Consider the following 20,068-nt stretch of genomic DNA (forward strand, 5'->3'; position numbering starts at 1 on the left):
TCTGTGCTGACAGCTTAGAGCCTGGAGCCTGCCTCAGGTTCTGTATCTCCCTCTCTCGGCCCCTCCCCAGCTGTGCGTGCATGCTCTCTCTCTCTCTCTCTCAAAAAAAAAAAAAAAAAAAAATATATATATATATATATATATGCAACCAGACTGGAAAGGGCTAACATGGAACCCAAGAAGGGGAAATGTAAAAGAAACCCTGAGCAGTAGGGAAACTATACTTCAGCCTACTTGTAGCTACATGTTTTAAAAATGTCCTGCTTAAATGGGATTGGTGTTCAGCCATGGATCTTTCTCTCAATTTCCATAATCATCCCTACAGTTATATGGAGATGCTAAAGTACACTGTTTTTTTTTTTTTAACGTTTATTTATTTTTGAGACAGAGAGAGACAGAGCATGAATGGGGGAGGGTCAGAGAGAGAGGGAGACACAGAATCCGAAACAGGCTCCAGGCTCTAGGCTCTGAGCAGTCAGCACAGAGCCCGATGCGGGGCTTGAACTCACATACCGCGAGATCGTGACCTGAGCCGAAGTCGGACGCTTAACCGACTGAGCCACCCAGAGGCCCCTAAAGTACACTGTTTTTGACACCCCATACACAACTCACAGGTCAGTAGTTTCAGTTCTTCTCAATTAAATTTATTCTTTCTAAATTGTCAATATAAAAGTCTCCCCTTCAACACCGTGTGTGTAGAAAGGTCACAAACCATAAGAAACCACACAGGACTGATTTGGGTGCCTGAACAAATGGCATCCTTGTCCTGCCTAGTGGGTCACCAATCACACTAACACCTGTTACCTTACAAGCACCACCTTGGGTCTGTCCCTGATCTGGCCATTGTAGTACCTGTGCCCATGCACAAATCCATTGTGGTTTTGGTGGCAGCTGGATCCTCATGTTTCTGTTTGTGAAAACATGGGGCTCTAAACTGATTTATCAATGTGAAATCAAATCACAACACAATTCGCAGCAAATGGAGTTAAGGAAGCTCTGAAAAGCTTCAGCTCCAACTAGAGGAAAGAGTTCTGCCATCCCCCCACCCCTGGTCAAATGCTCAATGCACCCACAGGCACATGCATGTAGACAGACACACACACACACACACACACACACACACACACACACACCCTATTTCTTTCTTTCTTTGCTGATCTTAGAACACCATAAACAACTCACACCAGAGTATTAAAAAAAAAGGAAGGAATCAACAAAACAAATGAAGAAAGTGCACATAACATGAACTAACTGCATTCTCAATATATGAACCAAGGAATCAAAGAACAGAGGTTTATTCCATTCGTTTTTGCAAACATTTAGTGAGCACATTTATTACGTACTAGGTACAAAACTCTCTTTCATAACACACCTGGCACAAGAAATTGGCCAGGCTAGGTTATTACAAGCCTGTTCTCTATCTCTCACCCAACCTTCTCTTCCCACTTCGTGGAGTTTTCTTGGCCCTGTACAATCTTCCCTTCCTGAATTCTCTTATATAACCACATGGCCATGCCCATTCTGGTTTCACCTGCTGGCTGACCTAATTCCAGTTCTCTAGGAAGTGGTGATGGCCATCCTGACCCTGAAGACCATTTACAGCTGCCCAGTTCAGGTTAACAGGTCACTTGACTACTCTGGACAGTCCCCTTTAATCTGCTAAGTAAAAACCAATTTGTGAGTGTGCTGACACACATCCCAGAGACCATTTTCATCCTTTCAGACAGTGCAACATTATTTCTTCTCTAAGATCACAATTACTGACGACTGGGGAGTTTAACCCAAACTTGCTTAATATTTTACACCAGGAGCTTAAATGGTCTTACAAATGGGAAACTCTGTCAACACTACCACATTGTGCCTTTAAAGGAGCCCAACATTCTTACATCTATATGTGTTCTTCTCAAACTAGGCATGAAAACCCCTTGGATAAGCATGGGATAAAGCCACCAGGCAAAATGGCACATCCTCCTACAAAAACAATGTTCCCACTGGAGGAAAATATAGTATTTTATATTAAAATAAGCCCTAATGTATTATGGGGGAAAATGAACAAATACATGACCTTTTTTATTGTTTCTTTATTTTTGAGAGAGAAAGAGAAAGCACGTGCAGGCACTAACTGGGGACAGGGACAGAGAGGGGGAGAGACAGAAACAATCTTAAGCAAGCTCCACACTCAGTGCAGAGCCCAATGACGGGCTTGATCCCATGATCCTGGGACCATGACCTGAGCCAAAATCAAGAGTCAGATGCTCTGACCACCCAGGCACCACCCAGGCACCCCCATGACCTTTTTAAATATAAAAACTCAAGACTTCAAAGAAAGTTCCTGGTTATAGTAGTCCGCTGGACTGTCCTCTATGTATGGAATTTCTTGCAAAAAAACCCTCTCACCTTTAAATGTTATTTCATGAATTTTTTGAGAAATGTTTCACCTGCACTATAAATTTCCTGAAGTCATGAACTACACTACATACTTCTCTTTGTCCCCAGGGACCTAGAACAGTACCTAAAACAGTGCCTGGCACAAAATAAGCACTCAATAATGTTTGCAGAATTAATTTGGCTGAAATAATGCTGATGGCATTATCAATAACAAAAGAGTGTTATCACATTTGGATGAGAGGAACGGAAGGTGAACAGCTGTATGAGGAAAGTGGAATGGAAGCAATTCAATTTACCAAAAACAGTTAATGGCTACCATGGTAACAATCAGATGCAGCAGCTCAGTTTAGTTCTTTTCCACTTGAACAAGTACAGGAAGACAAATATTGTACTTGTTAATCTCCAATCAGAAGGGGGTGGGGCTTAAAACAAGTCTACTGGTGACACTGGTGCCCATAAAATTTAATAACCTTTGAAGAGTTTGGAAATGATAATAACAATATCACCAATATTAAATCCTGGTTTGTATACTGACTCTAAGAAGATCAATCTAAATCACTTAATGGTTAAGTGTCATACATTTGCTGCTGAGAGTTCACAACTGTGAAAAGTAGATCCGCGTGTGGATATAAAGCATGGCATGGGTTCACCTTTCCTTATTCCTAAAATTGTTACTTTTCATTAGGCAGACCTAAACCAAGTTACAGATAAGAGATAACGCAAAGAATACTGTTTATAGCAATGTTTACATTTTTCTACTTTCCTGGTAGAGCCATTGCATTTTAACTCATTTGTAAATAACAGAAAAATGGGTATCACACCCACTTTCTCTACACATCTGTCTCATACTGCACTGAGTCACTCTCCATGCCTCACTTTCCAAACTGGAGGGAGGAAGTGGAACCCAGGTCTCCAGGTCTGCAGGTGCACGCTGTGAATGAGTGAGCCAGACCACTGTCCCCTCCCAGGGCTACTTGCTTCTCTGAGTCTTAAGTCTAAGATATGTGAATTGCCAGTCAGAATGACACCTTTCAGTTATTAATAATGACACAGCTCCATAAGCTTTCAACCAAAAATCCAAACAGAGAGCAGAAATACACTTTTTACAGCATTCACGTGTTTGTAGTGCCAGAGGAAGAAGTGAAACTGGCAGCTCAAGACATACCATGGCAGGAAAGCAGGGACACATGCAAATTACTCTTGCATAAAACCTGAGTATCTTTCTTTCCCTGCCCTGCCCCTGCAGGCATTCCCTTAACCCCTAAGAAGTAAGTTAGTAACTTGATATTATTTCTGTCGGAGCCATAGGAGTAGAGAATTAATTGTATGATTTTATCATTTGATTCCATTGTATAAAACCAGTTTTTCAGTTCAACAATATCTGGGATCAAATCCCTGCTCTTTTATTAACTAGTCAAGTCCCTTAATGTCTTACAGGTCTAAATTTGAGTCTTTAAGTTTCTCCAACAATCAGAAATAAGAAAACCCACTTCCCAGGGTTGTTGCAACAATTAAATGAACGAACTCTGTAAAATGCCTAGAACATAGTACGCATCAATGGATATGCGAATCCAGGAATATAAATGCCCAACATGTTTGATCTTCTATGTAGTTGTAAGAAAACAACAAATACAAAAACTACTTGTAGAGTATGCGGATCGCAGCGACGCTCCGGGGTGCAGCCTGGAGGCCTTGGTAAAAAGTGCGATTAAATGTAGAGAGCGCTCCCAAACCCTTGCCTGGGAAGAAACTCTGGACCCTGCGGAATTCACTGTGACCCAGGTAATTAACAAAGTGCCCTGTGCAGGGCTCAGAAATGAGCAAGCAAAACTTTCTCCCCAAACCCGAACTCTGAACGCACTCCCGTTCTTCAACTCTAGGGGGTCTCGACTTGAAAAAGTTAGAGTCCGTGGACCCGGAATACAGGAAACACCATCCTCACCTTCGGCCCTCCAACCCACACACGCACCTGGGGATGAACTTGGCCTCTTCCCCGAGTCGCGCCTGGAAGTCCTGCCAAGCCTGGACCGGGCTCGCGCGACCCCAGGGTGCCGCCAGCGTCTCCGCAGCGTCCTCGTCGCCCTCGTCCTCCTCGCCGTCCTCGCGGTCGGGCTCCACCTGGCCCGCGGTGGACGCGGGCTCCCGAGGCCCCCAGCCCCGGTGCCGCCCCCCGCGGCGGGCCCCGCGGAAGCCGCGCGCGAATTCCTGGAAGGTGATGGCGCCGTCCCGGTCGGCGTCTAGACGCTGGAACACGGCCTCGGCGTCTGCCGGCCGCACTCGCAGCTCCGCGCACAGCGCGCCGAACTCCTCGCGCTCTAGGCGCCCCGAGCGGTTCGCGTCGCAGGCAGCGAAGACGGAGCGCAAGCGGGCCAGCTCCTCCTGGTCCCCGTCCGCTTCCATCCCGCCCGGCGGGGACAGCCCAGACAGCTCCGGGGCGCGACGGGGCGCGCTGCCCGCCGGGGCTGAGGTGACGGCAGGAACTCCGGGGCCACCTGCTGCCGCCGGGAACCGCGGAGAGTCGGGCTCGTCCGGCTGGTTCGGCCACTTGCAGGAATGTCCGGACGGGGCGAGGCTCCTGGGCGGGCTGGGGGCGGCGCGCTTCGACGCTGGTCCCACGCGCTGCCCCTACCGGCCCAGGAGCAGTGTTAAGTGCGCCCCCCCAACTCCGCGCACCGCGCAGCCCCGCCCGCAACTGAGCGCCGGGGAGCGGCGGCCCTCACTTTCCGGGCCGGCCGGCTCCGCCCAGCCAGGTAGGAGGAGCGCACGGCTCCGGTTCCCACGCCTCCGGAACCCGCTCTGCTTTCCGCGCCAAGCTCCAGTCGGCGGAACCTGGGTTGGGGGGCTCTTTGGTTTAGGGGCCCGGCCGGAACCCTGGCACTAGAGTCCCCAGGCCCTTCCGCGTAAACACTGCTCAGTAAAGCCAAGAGCTGGCAGAGGTGTGCAAAGCTAACCGGACAAAAAGAGAAAAGGAAGATAGGTGTAGGATTCCAAGTTGGTGAACGTTATGTGTATTTTTATTCTCTTGTAATTCCGGAAAATTGGTAAACTTCTGCATATACAAGTTTTTTGACAAAGTAAACTAGACGATTTACAGAAGACCCCGTTCTCTGATTTTACCAGCTTTCCTTAACCCAGGTCCTTCCAACATTAAGGTACAACTGGTTAATACACACTAGAAATCACATAGATCTTCCAGATACCCACATCCAAATAATTTTTTCTCAGTCCTTGTTTCCTCAACCTGAGAAAAAAGTAAAAACCGGGGCGTCTAGATGGCTCAGTCGGTTATGCATCCAACTTCTGCTCAGGTCCTTATCTCACCCTCAGTGACTTCAAGCCTGTGTGGGGCTCAGTGCTGATAGCTCAGAGCCTGGAGCCTGCTTCAGATCCTGTGACCCCCCCCCCCCCTCTGTCCCTCCCCTGCTAATGCTCTCTTTCTCTCTCTCTCAAAAAAAAAAAAAAAAAAAAAAAAAGATTTAATAACCCAAATACTTTGGCAGGCAGCAACATTTAAACAAAGACTGGAGTTGCTTTTTTCCTTTTTTTAAACAAATCTTGTGGAAATTCTATATCCAAATGCATGTTACCCTTTGATCTTAAACACTTATTTCAACAATACTATTGTTTCTTTAATACTGACTGTTTAATGGGTACAAGATCTTTAAAATTCTGTCATTTTGATTTTTTTTTTTTAAATCTTGTCCTGTTTCCAAAAGACCCTCACCGTCTTATATGATTTATGCATATGTTCCCTTTGGTGATTCTAATAGCCTGTGAAAATGCATTTTGGTTATTCCTACTTTACTTACTTTGTCCATTCCCTCCATGCTTTACACGTTCTTTTATTTACTGCCAGTTCTTTTAGTTATGAGTCTGTATTTCCATTTTATCTCATTATGGATTTTCTTTATTGCTTATTACTTTGATTTTTTTTATATGATTAAAATAAAGTAGGGGATTTGACTGACATTCCCTCAGGCTGGTGTTCTTAAACATAAAGCTAAGCGCTAACCCTCTGAGAAACTGTTAATTCCTGAATAGTACAATAAACAGGGTCAACACTCAGCATCTATCAAGCCGTAAATACCACTGATAATCGCCATCTGTAAATCCAACTGGTAAATTATGAGAGGCATTCTATTAGAGGCCCCGGTCTTAGCAATCTAATTGCTAAGTGAATAGAGTTCCATACAAGTGGACAGCTAATACATTGAAATGAATTTTATCATCAGTGCAATATAAATTGTTATTGATTTTGAGTTTATGTTCTTTCCTGTTTAGTCTAAAGATTGATTTTTCCATATAAAGTAAAAAGTGGCTAGCTTGGTAATGCTTTTAAAGCTTTAGAAATATATGTATTAAACTGAATCTTTGAAGTATTATTATGATTATACTGTTAGCAATTACTAAATAGCTGTAGTTTTCAAAACAGATGAGTTAATATTCATAACTGCTTAGATAGAAGTGCTTTCTTGAAAACTCTTCATGCAACTTCATTCCTGAATTCCCTTGACCTTTGCACTCGGTTTATAAACACATATTTTTTGACCTACTCTGCCCTTTCACTGAGTCTCTTCACTGAAGAATCATCAAGAAATACGGATTCTTCCAAATGCCTTGTGTACACATATTTTCATTTCCAGTGATAGTGATCTACTCCAGACCTACTGCAAGTTATCTATCACTGCATAACAACACAACAGACACTTAGTGATTTAAAACAGCTACCATTTCATTTGTTCATAATTTCATTGTCATCAGCTTGGTCAGGGCTCAGGTAAATACTTTTTCTGCTGGCTTTCCTGGGATCATGTAGTCATGGTGGCTTCACTGTGGCTGCGTGGTGTTAGAAAGCCTCACTCCTGTCTGGCTGGAAGTTGGTGCTGGCTCTTAGCTGGACCATGTGTCTTCAGGAGGCTAGCATGGGCTTTGTTACATGGTGGCAGTGTTCTGAGAGAATAAGTCCCCATGCACAAATGCCTTTCCAGTCTCGGTTTGTGTCATGGTTGCTGATGTTACCTTGATCAAGGCAAGTCACATGGCAAGCCCTACATCAGTGTGGGAGGGGACTATGCAAGGGCACGGATACAGGGAGATGTGCTTTATTAGAGGCCCTTTACTATTACAATATACCATAGCTAGGGGGCTGGGACAGCATTAATACATTTTCTCAGGTTCTTGTCCTGCTGTCCTTCTGTCCATTCTACATAACCACAACTGGATAGTCCTTTTAAAATGCCAATTATTCTGTCATTCTAGAGCTCAGTTGTTCTCAAACTATGATAATTTTGTTGCCCAGGAGACATTGGGCAATGTCTGGAGACATTTTTTGGTTGTCACAATTGTAAAGGGGGAGATGATACTCGCATCTAGTAGGTAGAGGCCACAGACACTGCTAAGCATCCTGTGATCCACAGGGCTAGTTTCCCATGATGAAGAATTATCTGGCCGAAAATATCAATACGGATAAGAAAGTCTGCACACCCCCTCCAAAAAAAAGAAACCTAGCTCATACACTCCCAGAGGTTCCCCAGTAAAAAGAGAACCAAGGGTAAATTCTTCATCTGGTCACTCATAGTCCTCTATCTACCTTTAATCTCTCACCAGGACTCCTACAATCCCCAAATATGCCACCCTTGATTACATAACTTATGTTAATAGTGTCTTATTGTCATCACAAAATGTAAATATCAAACACCCTTTAGCTTTCCTCTCTTTGGTCTACCAAACCATTTCCCAGACTGAGTGGAAGAGTTGAATCTTGCTTTTCCTACCAAAGTTTCCACAATTTCACTGTGACCTGTCACTTACAAGGACATTGCTTAGTTTGTATTATGTCAGCTCAAATATGGTTTTATTTTTCAAGTTAAAATTGTAATCCATCTGGAATTCAATTTGGGTCAGGTGTGAGTGATTTGTAGATTTAACTTCACTATTGTTCTGGATTTCTACCTAGTGTCTCAACTCTCACTATCTCTTCCCCATGGATTGAAATGTCACTTTTAGCATATACTTAATTCTTCTATTTGGGTTTCTTTCTGGACTTTCTAGTCTGTTCTATCAAGAATCACTCACATTTCGGGGCGCCTGGGTGGCTCAGTCGGTTAAGCGTCTGACTTCAGCTCAGGTCACGATCTCACGTTCCGTGAGTTCGAGCCCCGCGTTGGGCTCTGGGCTGATGGCTCAGAGCCTGGAGCCTGCTTCCGGTTCTGTGTCTCCCTCTCTCTCTGCCCCTCCCCCGTTCATGCTCTGTCTCTCTCTGTCTCAAAATAAATAAACATTAAAAAAAAAAATTAAAAAAAAAAAGAATCACTCACATTTTGAAAGGACTCTTCGGCTTACAAAAATATTCCTAAAGTTCCTATTGGATCATCTTTTGTATTTTTAAGTGTTTGTTTATATATCAGTAAGTACATGGCAGAGAAGATCATGGAAAAGAGAAGGAGGCAGTGAAGCTTAGGACTAATCTGTGAGGCACAAGCACAAATTGATAATACATCTGAAACTGTCATGTAAATCAGTGAGAAAAAAAGTTGATGTATGGAAAGAGTAAGGAACCTCCTATGTATCTAAAATGTGAGATGCCTCTGCAAAGCCACTCAACAAGTTACTGAGGAATGCTTTTGAATATACCAGCAATATACTCAGGGGAAGGCCAGGGTTATATAATCTGTCTCTAATTTTTCAAGAAAGAGAGGGAAGAAAGAAATAGGAAGCATTTCTTTTCTATTTTAGTATCCAGAAACAGCTAGTGAGAAATTGGAGATAACAGAGCAACCTTTGAGAGCCAGTGAATCAGTAGGTAAAGAGAGCTTGCCTGTATTTATCAGCATGACTTTGAGATAGATCGGCTTGCTCGGTGTCTGCTCAAGGATTTTAAAAATCAGAGATAATCTTGTTAGAGTGTGTTTCTCAAAACAGTGAAAAGATATTATTGTGAGCAAATACAGTTCTAAAATACACACCAAAAAAATTGGAAAAGAATCCTATATCTGTTCTTGGATGAGATAAAGAAAGCTGTTTATACTTGTTTAATCTAAAATTTCCTAAATGTATTTGACTATGGAAATAAGGTTTTTGGTTTTGTTTTGGTTCTGTTTCAATTTCTGAGGGCTCTCCACCAAGTTATCGATCTTGAGAACATACTTTGGGAAACCTCTCGATAGACAATGACCAGGGTGATGAATCATGAGAAATTCTCCCTTGCCACAGTATCAAAATTGGCCCAATTTCCTATAATGGGGAATGAGCCCCACCCCTTAACCTCCTCTTCACCCAGTAAATGGGAGAGGTTTTTAATGAAAGCCTGTTGTTATCTATCCTATAGGATTTCCTTCAGGTACAAGAGCGTTCCTCAAAGTCACTTAACACTGCAGTTACTCTCAGAAAGATCCAGTAAGCCTGTTAAGATGGAACTAGATATCCAAGTAATGGCATACCACTGAGGGACCAATTAGTAGGTTCAGACAGTCTCTCAAACATATGCACCCTGCGAGACCTTGAGTCTGCGTTCTCTCATGAATACTTGCCATGGCTTGCTGTTCCAAAGGAAGTTACAGGAAATTTTTGAAGATTTTACAAAAAAGAATGTGTCAGCAAATTTACATCGTGGTGACTTAATTAATCGTTATGTAAACTTGAAAAAAAGAAAAGAATAATGTAACACCCATATACCAAGAAATTGCAAATGTGAACATTTTATCAGATCTATTTTTTTTTTTAGAAAATATAGCATTACAGAACCAGTTGAACGTCTTCTTTGATTGTATGTTGTTTCTGTAATCAGTATACAGCATTGTTGTGTGTGTGTATGTGGCAGTTAACAGGCTTTGGTAGGTCTTTCATTATAAAAAAATTAAATATCTCTATAATGCTCTAAACAGTATAAAAATATTTCACAAACCAGAGCAAGGTAGACCATTCGGTACTAGAATTGGGTGAGAAGTGTCGAGTTTCAAACTTCTGATCCCATTTTTTGATGACCAAGCAAAGCTCATATGTCATTTTCCCACATTTAAAAAAAACTGTCTCATACGTACATCTTGTTTCACTCAGTCGAGACAAAAGTTTGCATTTTATATTATACATGCAGGTAATGGAAAGAGAAATTCAGTGCAGTGAAAATACATCCATCTCAGTTCAAATTTTGGACAGTAAAAAAAAAAAAGGCCAACTGTGATAAACAGAACTGTCCAACAGCCCCCAAATTCCCATTCACTGCTGTATATGTTCCATATAATCCCTTCTTTTTCACAGTGAGCAGATCTTATGAATATGATAGGATAATCACCCTTGTGATTACATTATGTTATATAAGACTGGGCAGTCTGGAGTGAGATTCTCCTGCTCATCTTGAAGAAGTAGCCACCATGTCGTGACAGGACTCCATGGCTAGGACCTCAGAGATTAGATTTAAGGTGATTAGTCTTTTCTAGAGTTTCATGTAAATAGAATCATTCAGCATGTACTCTAACATGCCTGGCTTCTTTTGCTCAGCATAATTATTTTAGGTTGGTCCATATTGTTTCATATTTCAGTAATTCATTCCTTTCTGGTAATGCATAGAATTGCATTATACAAATACACCACATTGTGTTTTATCCATTATTTTGATGATTGATATTTGGTATAGTTCCAGATTTTGACTATTATGAATAAAGCTGCTGTAACTATCCCTGTACAAATCTTTGTAAGAAGAAACATAGGTGTCCATTTCCCTTGGGTAAATTCCTGGGAGTGAGATTTCTGGATCACATGGTAGGTTTATGTTGAACTTTACAAGCAACTGACTAAGTGTTTTCCAAAGTGATTGGAATTTTACATTCCCACCAGCAGTATAAGAGAGTTCTAGTTGCTCCATATTCTTGCCAACCCTTAATGCTATCAGTCTTTTCAAATTTAGCCGTTCTATGGGATGTGTACTGGTATCCCATTGTGCTTTTAATTTGGATTTCTCGGGGCACCTGGTTGGCTCAGTCAGTTAAGCGGCTGACTTCAGCTCAGGTCATGAGCTCACAGCTTGTGGGTTCAAGCCCCATGTCGGGCTCTGTGCTGACAGCTCGGAGCCTGGAGCCTGCTTTGGCTTCTGTGTCTCCCTCTCTCTCTCTGCTCCTCTCCCACTCACACTCTGTCTCTCTCTCTCAAAAATAAACGTTGAAAAAGCATTTTTTAAATTTGCATTTCTCTGATGACTGTGATATTGCATAACTTTTCATATGCTTATCACCCATTCTTGTATCTTCTTTAATGAAATGTCTGTTCAGATCATGTGCCCATTTTTTATTAGGTTGCCATCTTACTGAGTTGTACATGTTCTTTCTGTGTTCTGGAAACAAGTCCTCTGTCATTTAAATGTACTTTGAAAATCTTCTCCCATTCTGTGCTTTGCCTTTTCGTTTTCTTGATGGTGTCTTTTGAAGGGCAGATGGTTTTAGTTTTGATAAAATCCAATGTATCAATATTGTATTTTGTATTTATATTTTTGTGACCCATCCAACAAACCTCTATCTACCTAGAGTTGCAAAGATATTTATGTTTCCTTCTAGAAATACAGATTTCTCATTTACTGTTGCATCTATGATCCATTTCAAGTTAATTTTGTGTACGGGATGAGTTTAAAGTTGAAGTTTATTTCTTCCTATATGGACATCCAGGTCTTCCAGCACTACTTTTTGAAAAAAGTAATCCTCTCCCCATTGAATCACCTTTGTCAGAAATCAAATGACCATACATGTATGGGTCTATTTCTGGACTTTTTATCCTATCCTATTGGTTTGTACATTTACCCTTTCACCAATACCATATGGTCTTGATCACATTGCAAGTCTCAAAATCAAGTAGTATAAGTCCTCTGGCTTTGTTATTCTTTTTCAAATTTGTTTTGGATATTCCTGGTCTTAGGGATTTCTATATAAATTTTAAGATCAGTTTTTCAATTTATACATATATATCTGGCATTGTGATTGTGTTTGAATCTTGTAAGTCAATTTTAGGATAACTGATATCTGAATATTAAGTCTGCCTATCAGAGAATATGATATATCTCTTGTTTATTTGTTGCCAGCATATAAAATGCAATTGATTTTGGAATTATCACAAACTTGTATTCTGAGACCTTGCTAAATTCACTAATTAGTTCTGGTCACTGTTTGGTAGAATTCTTAGCATTTTCTCCATATGCTATGCTTCTTCTATGGGAATAAGAGGATAGTTTTACTTCTTCATTTCCAATTTGTATGTGGTTTTTTTTCCTTACTTTATTGCACTGGTTTGTACTTCTAGTACAATGTAGAATTACAGTAGTAAGAACAGATCTCGTTGCTTTGTACCTAATCACAGGGGGGAATCATTCACTCTTCCACTGTTAATTATAATGTTAACTGTAGGGTTTTGTTTTTTTTTTTTGTAGATGTTCTTTATAGGGCTTAGGAATTTTTCCTCTATTTCTACATTGCTGAAAATATTTATCATGGGTGGATTTTACATTTTGTTAGATGCATCCAGCATCTACTTAGATGATAGTGGTTTTTTGTTCTCCTTTATCTTGTTAATGTGATGTCTTATATTGATGAATTTTCCAATTCTAACCCTACTTTTACTTTCATAGGGTTTCAGGGACTCTTCACATGGTCTCTCCCTCAAGATAGTTGGACTTCTTACATGGTACCTCAGGACTCCCAGGAATGAGCATTCAAAGAGTCTTGGGCCAAAGCTGCAAGCCTTCTTTCATCTAGCCTTAGAAGTCTTAGAATATTAGTTCAGCCACCTTCTATTCACCAAGCTAATCACTAAGGCCAACCCAGACTCAAAGGAAAGGTAAGTAGTCCTCATCTCGCAATAAGAGTCCTCACCATGCAATCATATTTCATCCTTTACATATCCTTCACGAGGTCAGACTTCCAAATTTTAGAGACAAGAAAATTAAATCTCAGACAAAGTGATCACAGGACTAAAATCACACAGCTACTAAAACTAGCATTCAAACCCAGATCATCTTATTCAAGTTTGCTGCATGTTTCCCCCCATAGTGCAAGTAGCAAATGCTATCTTGCTCTGCCCCATCCCCTTAGATTCCCCTGGGCATGTTCACAGCCAGCCCCTGTGTCACATGTTGGAGGACTGCCCTCAGGCTGCTAGAGTTTGCTTGGCTTGTGTGTCTAGAGAGCTGTAGGTGCCTGGGAAATTTGTATCTTCTCTGAAAGTAGTGGTGTTCAAGGCCCCTCACTCTCTATGTAGAACAGCTCCGAGTTGACCTGCACAACCTTCAGCATTGGGACGGAGACAAAGTCCCCCACTGGGTGACACTGCTTGGTGTCAGTGTTGCACCGTTGCTTATCCTCCTTCCCTTCACAGTTCTACCCACCCCACTCCCCTCGCCTTCCACATGCACATGAATCCTCATCCCAGTGTCCAGGTAACCCAGCCAAAGCCATGCACAACTACTTCCCTGGCATGAAATACTCTCTATAGAGACTCAAGTCAAAGGGCATGGCCTCGTCTGGAGTTTGTGAAAGGATCCCGTGGGATACATGGGCCCCTCGGAAGCCACCACAACGCCCTGACACAAGTCCTAAAGAAATCAACACATTTGGCATTGCTGTATTACATATAAAACAATGGTGCATACAATTAAATATGTATGAGATATGAAAGAGAAAATATCCCTCCCAGAAGGTTGGGATTGCAATTAATTAAATACATCATAAATTATAATTATACATTATAAATGAATAATACAAGCAAGAAAAATACCAATATTTAAAATTTTGTACTTTTTTACTTTATTATTACGGGGGGTATAATTGTGTGGCATACAAAAGTGTATTATTTTTGATGAGATGCCAACACTTCACATGGAATTATTCCTTGATTATCTATCTCCACCTTAGCTCAAAAATAATTTATATCTCACTTTAAGCGGGAGAATTTTCTGGGCATATTTTACTTCAAATATTTTCATTGACTATTGCTAGAAATTCTATTTTCCTGAAAACATTAGCATGTAAGGGCAGAAGTGTCATGAAATACTTTGACTCTTTTGTAAGCCTCTTTTATTTTACACAGGTCAGAAGCGATGGCGCAGCCATAAAGATGGAGAATTTTCAACCTAAAAAAAAGGAAAAGACAAGACCCCAGATTATGTGGAGTGAATAAGTGGAGCCTATATCCTAAGCATGGTAAGCACATGAAAAGTCTTTAAAATAACCTTGACTGGTACTTTATGTTTCTCAAGGGGAAAGATAGCATCAAATTTGAGAATAACAAGTACATTTTAAAAATCTGTCACATTAGTGAGGAATAGTAAGAATATCTGAAGTTGAAGACCAGCTGCATTCTGAAGGAAAGGGTGTGTTCAGTTCTACTGGGATACTTACTGTCCATAAATAAAGTTTTATTGGAACACAGTCATGCCTGTTCACTTTCATGCTTCAAGGGCACAGCTGAGGAGTTGCAACAAACACATATGACCTGCAAAGCCCAAAATATTTATTCTCTTGCCCTTTACAGAAAAATGTTTCCAACCCCGCTCTACATGAAGAAGTGAGAGAAGGACATGTTTCACGTATTCTCATAGCACAAGTTAACATAATGCCCTGGCAAAGAAGCTCCTTCTTGTCAAACTACTCCCCTACCTTTATGCCTCTAAAAATTCCTCAGATCCAATAAAAACATAATATTTCAACAGACAGGAAAAGAAGTGTAGTCATCACAAGGGAACAGTGGTAGCATGAAGGAAGAATGGAAATTCTATTGATGGTGACTTATTTAAAATTTTTTATTAAAATTTTTTAATGTTTATTTTTGAGAGAGAGAGAGACAGAGACAGAGCACAAGCAGGAAGGGGCAGAGAGAGAGGCAGACACAGAATCCAAAGGAGGCTTCAGGCTCGGAGCTGTCATCACAGAGCCAACAGAGGGCTTGAACCCATGAATCATGAGATCATGACCTGAGCTGAAGTTGGATGCTTAACTGACTGAGCCACCCAGGTGCCCCTACATTGTTTTTTATTAGAGAGAATGAGAAAGAGAACACAAGCAGGAGAGAGGGGCAGAAGGAGAGAGAGAGAGACAGAGAGAGAGAAAGAGAGAATCCCAAGCAGGGTCAGTGCTCAGCACAGAGCCCGACACAAGGCTCAATCCCATGACCGTAGGATCATGACCTGAGCCAAAATGGAGTCTTACACTCAACTGACTGAGCCACCCAGGTGCCCCTAACATTTTTTTAACATTTTTTAAAATAAAGGAACACGGACCAACCAGAATCTTGTGCCATTGTCTGGTTTGTCTCATTGTTAAGGTTTTCAGTTTCTCAGTATTTTAGAAGAATCCTATGATAAATTCTTCTCAGAATTACCAGGCATCATTTTAGAAGGCAAAAGGGCCATATTTTATGGTGCTTTCCATTTTTCCTTCCCTGCCAGAAATTCCAGCTTAACATTTAGTGTTAAACTGTGGCACTCACCTTAACCTCAGTTCCATTTCTCCTTTTTCTCCACCTGGTTTCTGATCATTTTTAAATATAATTTTGAATTGTTGAGAGGTGTGCTTGTGTGTGCACATGTGTGTGTGTATGTGTGCACTTGGCTATAAAAAAGTCTCAAAGCCTTTTGGAAAGTAGGCAGGACTTAAAATTATGAATAATTAGGAATAATTATAAACACCTATTAGGCAGTTGTGTGCATTTTAATGTTGGCAATATTGGAATGATAATCATGTCAATATTTCCTTTAATTTACCACTTGTTTTAGAGCTGCTTAGGACAGGCTTAACTTTTCCCCAAACTTGTATTCTAACAAAAGACAGATCATGTCCTAAGACCACAATGGATTTCTTCCTAAGAAAGCCTATGAATTTGATCTCAAATGCTCAAAAATTACTTTTAGCTCCAGGGAATGCAATGTGTGCATTGTTATATCAGAGATACATTTACATTCATCCAAAATAATGGAGAAATGTACATTTCTATGTGATATGAAAGTAGTTCCCGATTTTATAATGCAAGATGTTAAAATATTAATCTTTTTTTAGACTAAGAAAGATTAAAGCTCCTGTTCCCAAAAGTACAAAGTGAGACAAACTAGATCAGTCAGATAGAGATCTATAAAATTCTAAAACCATTCCTATTCCTTTGGAAAGCATTATGTAATTCAGTATTCAAATGATGAGATACTCAAATAAGGCTCTTTTCACCAATACCCTGGAGTCTCGGCTTAGCAGTGAACTAGGACACTAATTTTTTTACTAATGTAGTAATTGGAAATACAGAATCAGGATTTGTAACGTTGTTACATGTATTCTTTAATTTGAAAATCTTTAATATTAAAGAAGATGGGTGAATAAAGTAAAAAGTAAGAGGTCACATTTGCAGTGAGATAGTGGAAGAAAACAGAATTCTTTGCCAACCAACATATTTGTTGAGAATACCATTTCTTTAGAGATGATTTATTAAAATAATGTAGATTCCATTATATCTTTTAAGGTCCCAACTCATATTTCCTAGTAATAAATTAGTTAATATTTTATAAGATATTACAATCCGCACACCAGATTTCCTCAGGCTGTCCCATTATTTTGTTTGTTTCAAAACCTGAAAAGTTCCAGGGCTCCATACAGAAATATTTGTTCTAGGGATTCCCCCATTTGTTCTATGGATTCCTCTATTTCCCGAAAGATTAATTCCTTACAAAAAGATCTTAGATTTCATTCAAAAAGCTCAGATTTCATGGACTAGACTATGATTAACCAAATAGTTCTTGAAATATGGGACATATGAAATGGTAATTTCAACTCTGATAACTCCTCGAATATTTTTCTTTCCCTGGCTTGTATATCGTTCTGGTAAATGGTGTTCCAAGGACAGAGGCCAACATAACTGAAAGGTATCTAAGTTTTTCTAAGTATTTTTTCCTGAGCTTTTTAATGACTACTAAAGTACAAAGGAACTAATATAATTTTTGCAATAAGAGAGGTCATGAAAACTTGGTTTAGTCTTAAATAAAGTTACCAGAAGCTATTTTCTGGGAAATATTTAATGATTGCTAGAACTCTGTGTCAATAAAATGATAACAACCCTGGGGATTTATAAATAAGCATAAACCAGTGCACAGCTCATATCAAGTTTCCTCTTTATTTTATGATGACATTTAAGACTGAAAGAGACACAGTGGGCAAAAATCAATATTCTCTTACCGTCTACAGTTTTTGCAAAGTTTTTTAACCACATCCAGGGTGACATTCTTGCAGAAACTGAGTTTCACACATTCCAAACTAATGTGACAATAATTAGCCAATGAACAAACTCTGGAAAGGAAAAAGAGAATAAAAAGTTATTAGAATAGATAGTTAAATGCACTTTTTACAAAGTTTTCAAAAATTCAGCCCTCAAATTTACCTTGGCCCTGCAAGTCCACTAACCCTACCCTATCCCTCCTCACCTCCTGGTCCTGCCCTCCCAACCAGGCTGAGACTCCAAAAAGAACTCCCTGAAAAAAGTACACACAATGAACACACCTAATAAAATTTCCAGACCAAAACCAAACAAAATCAGTAAAGATGACAGGAACAAAGATCCAAAGATGTAGATTTTACTTTGAGATTCTTAGAGAAATGGTAATAGTAGATAAGTCCAGAGAGTGTTATCATTTTGATGTGTATTTAATAATAATGAAGTAAAAGTAATTATTATGTTAACATCTGACACCAGAATTACTCCCAGAAGGGAACCATCTTTGGGATAATGTTAGACTTGTAGAGGAAAGAATCTGCAGGACAGCACATGATAGTTCTGCCACTTTTCAGGGACAGGGATGGGCTTTTCTTCCCCCTGATATGTGGGTAAAGAAGACCATTGAGGGGAGAGAGATAGAAGGTAGAAAAACAGAGAGAAGGGTTGTTGCTGAGACCCTTGAGGATTAGTGAAAGTGATGTAGGCCCTTCTTAGGGTTCCCTGAAACATTTCTCCTGACTTTTGCTCACAGATGAGCTCAAAGAAGAGGCTGAGTTACTGCTGTCCATGTGAGAGGGAGCAGGACCCCAAAAGGCAAGACAAGAGGGAACGTGAGGGTATAAGTCTCCCCCAGAATTTGTCAAAATCATGGGCATAGAATTTTGACAACCTCAAGATGTTTACCTAGATCTTGGAAGTAAAAAGGCCTCTTCTAGGACAAGGGATCCCTGTATACCATAAATCACTAGTTCTCAAAGGATGGCTCCTAGACCAGCAGCATCAGCAGCAGCAAGGTGCCTGGGTGGCTCAGTCAGTTGAGCGTCTGACTTCGGCTTAGGTCATGACCTCATGGTTCATGGGTTTGAGCCCCACATGGGGCTCTGTGCTAACAGCTCAGATCCTGGAGACTGCTTGGGATTCTGTGTCTCCCTCTCTCTCTCTGCCACTCCCCTGTTTGCACTCTGTCTCTCTCTCAAAAATAAATAAACATTTAAAAAATAAAAAATAAAAGAAATTCGGGTGGGGAGAGGCACAAGGGCTTCACTCCTGACCCACTGAGTCAGAAACTATAGGGATGGGGCTCCCAGTCTGTGTTTTAACAAGTCTTCCCGGTGATCCTGATGCACATAAACATTGAGAATCACTGACCTTCGTTGAACAATGGTTCACAGCCTTGGCCACATATCAGATGCATCTTTGACATGATTAGCAAATGCTGATGCCAGGGAATCATTCTCAGTGATTCTACCAACCTAAACAAATTATACTTCTAAGATACAAACTGTTGAGAATAAGTCTATAAAGTCAAAAATCTCTGGTAAGCAGCACTTTTAATTGACCTTATCGCCGGGTTTCCTAAAAATAGTAATTCTGATTTAATAGAATCCATGTTCAGTATTTATGGCCTCCAAAAGCATTAATTCTTCTTTCCATTTCAACCTTTCCTGTTAGTCCAGTTACCAGGTTTTCATAGAAAAATTGGGTGGGGGGGGGCAGCTGTAGGAAGGCAGGTAAGAGCAGAGAATAGCAAGAAGGAAGGCAAGTTAGGGCAAGTAGGTTGTAGCAAACATATTTCCACTTACCCAGAACTATTGCACAAATGGGACAATCATCAATGTCAGAAACAGAAGATGGTCTCGTATAGATATGGCCATGCCAACATTAAAGACAAAGTAAATTTCAAACTTAAATCCTAAGTGTTATCATCTTTGCTCTCCAGATATAGACCCGGATGGTATGTGTGGCCTATATGCACTATCAAAGATGACGTGGGTTGGAGATTGTGAGTGTTTCACATAGCACACCATGGAGAGTGCTCCTGATGTTAACAAGGGCAAGGAAAAGCTGCTGTAGACTGTCCTTGAAATATTTCTCCAGGTTTCATAATGGTGAGAGCAATATATATATAAAACCTCTAATTTCTGTCCTTGCATTTAAAATGGACTTTTTCTCTAGTTTCCAATTAATAACAAAAATTGGAGGACTTTAAATGTCATGATGATATCCATAAATACTGAAATTCTGATATCTCTTTGGATTCCACCGAGTGATTAGGCCAGTGCTATCGAAGAACTAAGTCTCCCCTATAATAATTATGAAAATTCAAAATTCTTCATAGTGGGTTTATTCAAATTGAGTAATGATAATTTTTGCCTTCTTTTTAATAATACACTATTGAGAGAAAAAATAAACACCCAAAATAAGGAACATGATTTTAGGTCTAGTGAATAATACT

At 40.4% G+C, this 20,068-nt stretch overlaps 1 protein-coding gene and 1 long non-coding RNA gene across 4 annotated transcripts in view; one reads left to right on the forward strand and one right to left on the reverse strand.

The window, feature by feature from the left end:
- The window catches only part of RASEF (RAS and EF-hand domain containing), an 82,149-nt gene extending 77,361 nt beyond the window's left edge, over window positions 1–4,788 (reverse strand). For all 3 annotated transcript variants that reach the window (XR_006195992.1, XR_006195991.1, XM_042913558.1), the window contains exon 1: window positions 4,358–4,788. Coding sequence is in view for 1 of the 3 variants with exons in the window: in XM_042913558.1 (XP_042769492.1) it covers window positions 4,358–4,788 (431 nt within the window). In the remaining 2 variants the exon portion in view is untranslated. The remainder of the gene's footprint in view (window positions 1–4,357) is intronic.
- Window positions 4,789–13,136: 8,348 nt separating this feature from the next.
- On the forward strand, window positions 13,137–19,593 carry LOC122204902. Its single transcript, XR_006195830.1, has 3 exons — window positions 13,137–13,203; window positions 14,452–14,564; window positions 19,553–19,593. It is a non-coding gene; the product is annotated as an uncharacterized LOC122204902 (long non-coding RNA).
- Window positions 19,594–20,068: the final 475 nt, after the last annotated feature.

The sequence above is a fragment of the Panthera leo genome, chromosome D4, assembly GCF_018350215.1.
Source record: "Panthera leo isolate Ple1 chromosome D4, P.leo_Ple1_pat1.1, whole genome shotgun sequence".
Classification (NCBI taxonomy): Eukaryota; Metazoa; Chordata; class Mammalia; order Carnivora; family Felidae; genus Panthera; species Panthera leo.